At 38.4% G+C, this 2,903-nt stretch overlaps 1 protein-coding gene across 1 annotated transcript; it reads right to left on the reverse strand.

The window, feature by feature from the left end:
- Positions 1-1,782: 1,782 nt before the first annotated feature.
- LOC136064600 (cysteine-rich receptor-like protein kinase 25) lies at positions 1,783-2,658 on the reverse strand. The gene has a single exon (XM_065766531.1). It carries the CDS (start codon positions 2,656-2,658, stop codon positions 1,783-1,785), a length of 876 nt encoding a protein of 291 aa, XP_065622603.1.
- Positions 2,659-2,903: the final 245 nt, after the last annotated feature.

Here is a 2,903-nt window from a genome sequence, read left to right on the forward strand (position 1 = left end):
CTTGCGTTGGTGGCTTGGCTTGGCTGTGGGTCTCTTAGAGCTCTCTTCTCTCTCTTCCCTCTGTTTCTCTCTTAGGCAAAGGAAGAAGTGCTTGGGTTGGTGGTTTGGCTTGGCTATGGGTTGCTAGTGATGGGTTTTCGATTTGCTGTATGTTTTTTGGATTTGGGTTTTCAATGGTTGTGGATTTGCTTTGGGAGTGGTTATAAATATGGATATATGGTGGTGCTGTGGTGGGTTTGTTGTGGGTTGTTTGGGTTTTGTCGTTAGTGGTGGTGGGTTTCAATATGAGTTTGGATTTGTTGTGGGTTGTTTGGATTTGGTGGCCAGTGGTGGTGGGTTTTAATATGGGGTTGGTTGTGGGTTTTGCTATGGTGGTGAGTTTGATTTTAGGATTTGGGTTGTGGATTTGACTTTGATTGTAGTGATAGTTGTGGCATATTTGAGGTTAGGGAGAAAGAGAGAGCGGGAAAGAGAAGAGAGTATTGGAGAAGAGACAATCACAAAGAGAAGGGTAACATGGCTAACAGTGTCTAGGGATTAAATTAGCTTTAGGGACCAAATTGGTTAGTTTTGAAATATGTTGGATCTGGTTAGCATTAACTCAAACCTCAAAGTATATTAATGGAATTCGCCTTATTTATTTATAAATACCCCAAAAAATAACCCTTTTTTTTTTTTTTTATAATGTTTAATGCATGTGGTTTGTATCCCACCAAATCCACTTATAGAATCTATTGTGGTTCACTTTGCCGTAGACACTTGTTGACATTTAGGGTTTGTTTGGAATTCGTTTATTTTGCTGAAATTAAAAACTTTTTTATTGAAAGTACTGTTGATAAAGGTAAAAGTTAGTTGAAATAGTACAATGGAACCCATGAATAGTACTAAAAAGTGTATTGTGACCTATGAATAGTAACAAAAATAAGTTGAATAATAAAATAAATTGGCAAAATTAATCATGCCAAACGGACATTTAAAACCTATCAAAAAAGGCAAAGCATGCGGTACCAGAGCATCGGAAGAAAAAGTGACTAGGTCACATGACAAATACATATTTGGGGATCAAAATAACTAGATTTGAATTCTAGAGATCAGATTTACAGAAAAACTAAAATTTTAATTGTCAAAAGCATTTTAACCAAGAATTTACATAACGAATTTGATCATATCTAACTATTCTCTCCTTATACAGCATTATACTACGTTTTCTTTCTTCCTTTTTCCTACATGGCAGACATTAGCCATGAAAGAATAGCACGACAGAGACAGCAATTGGAGCCACAGTGGCAAGTATCGTTACTGTTGGGATTTGGCTTTTACCTGCATTAACAACACCTTGGCTTAGTGGCATGCTGAATATATAATCAACGGTCCATGCACGATGATAGGTGTTTTATAGAAAATGAGTCCCTGTATAGTTGATAGGTCTGTTTACCAAAACTTTTAAAATCTTTTTTAGAAAGCATGGGGTGCAAAAATCATTTGTTTAAATAATATGGTTTTTCTAAAAGAATTTGGAGGGAAAATGCAAACTGAAATTATATTGTTTTAATGGAATTTAGCGGCAACTTTTTGAATGGGATAGACCGAATTATCAAACTGATAACAAATGTATACGACTTTATTGAAAAAATAAAATAAAACTTGTATGTAGAACGCAAATGATAACTCACCCAAATTTACAAAAATATATAAAATAAAATAAAAAGATGTAATTTGTATTTTCACCAAAATTCTAATAAAGAAAGAAAAAGAAAAGAGAAATCATCAAATCAAATGGCTTTATTTACCTTTTGGTCCAGCTGCAGAACCCGGAGGTGGAGATAAAGGCGGAGGTGGAAGTGCGCGTGCCGAATCAATTAACCTGTAAAACGGGTACAGTTCATACGAAACAAAACAACTAGGAAGGAAAACTCCAGCCTCTAGCCTTCCACTAGGAAAGCTCTTTATAGCGACCTGGAGACATCTGTTGCAATCGGCGGTGGTTAGGTCCGGTGTGCACTGTGCAAGGTTGTAAACCGTTTGAAATGCGGAAAAATTCACTTGCGTGGTCCCAAACTTCTTAGAATCAGCTGGACCTTCGGAGGCCTGACTTGCCAAGGTGATCAGCGTTGCGTTCACTGTCGAACTGAAGCTCAACTGCTGTTGCTCGCTAATGTTCTGTGTGCTCGGCAATGTAAATGCAGGCTCTACGTCCATTGTGGAGTAAAAAGGCTTGTTGGAATAGCGTATCATGCACTCCTGGTACCAAATGACAGCCGCCATTTTGTTGGAGCATTTGTTAGCTACTTCTTTGCTTGCAGCAGCCACGCATTCTTGGCACTCTTCAGCAGAGACGTCACCACGGCAGAGGTAGATGCTGTAGATGGGGATCTTGACAGAGACTTGGATTTTGTTAATGGCGTCGGAGGAGGAGAGGGAAGAGTTGAGGGAGCTAAGACTGTAGAATTCGAAGTTGCGGGTGGCGTACAAGGAGAGGGAAGAGAGCACAGAGTTTAGGCTAGATTGGTAGGAGCTATTTTGGGGAAAAGTGGTGTTTGCACAGACATGGGAAACGTAACTTCTGCTATTCGCTGATGCATAAGCGGTGAAGTTGAGGACGCAAAACATGGAAAGTATCACAATTAATGGAAGACAGAAGGGACTGAAGGAAGCCATTTTGACGATCGAGTTCGAGCTAATCTCTTCCTCTCTATAACGGATTTTCAGTATTATTTTGGTGAGGAATTAAGGATAAATGAGATTTTTTTTTTTTTTTTTTTTTTTTATTTAAATTACGAGTACTGGTGATGATGCAAAGTTGCATACAGTTTTTACGCTACGCGCAATTCCAATGATGGCGTGACAACAAAGCAACTCGAATTTTTGGTTTTGTTATTTAGACTATCAATGAAGTCTACTCC

This window comes from Quercus suber, unplaced genomic scaffold (genome assembly GCF_002906115.3).
Source record: "Quercus suber isolate HL8 unplaced genomic scaffold, Cork oak 2.0 scaffold_714, whole genome shotgun sequence".
NCBI lineage: Eukaryota > Viridiplantae > Streptophyta > Magnoliopsida > Fagales > Fagaceae > Quercus > Quercus suber.

Excerpts from the sequence above, each read along its gene's own strand:
- LOC136064600 (XM_065766531.1), bottom strand. The coding sequence starts at position 2,658 with ATGGCTTCCTTCAGTCCCTTCTGTCTTCCATTAATTGTGATACTTTCC.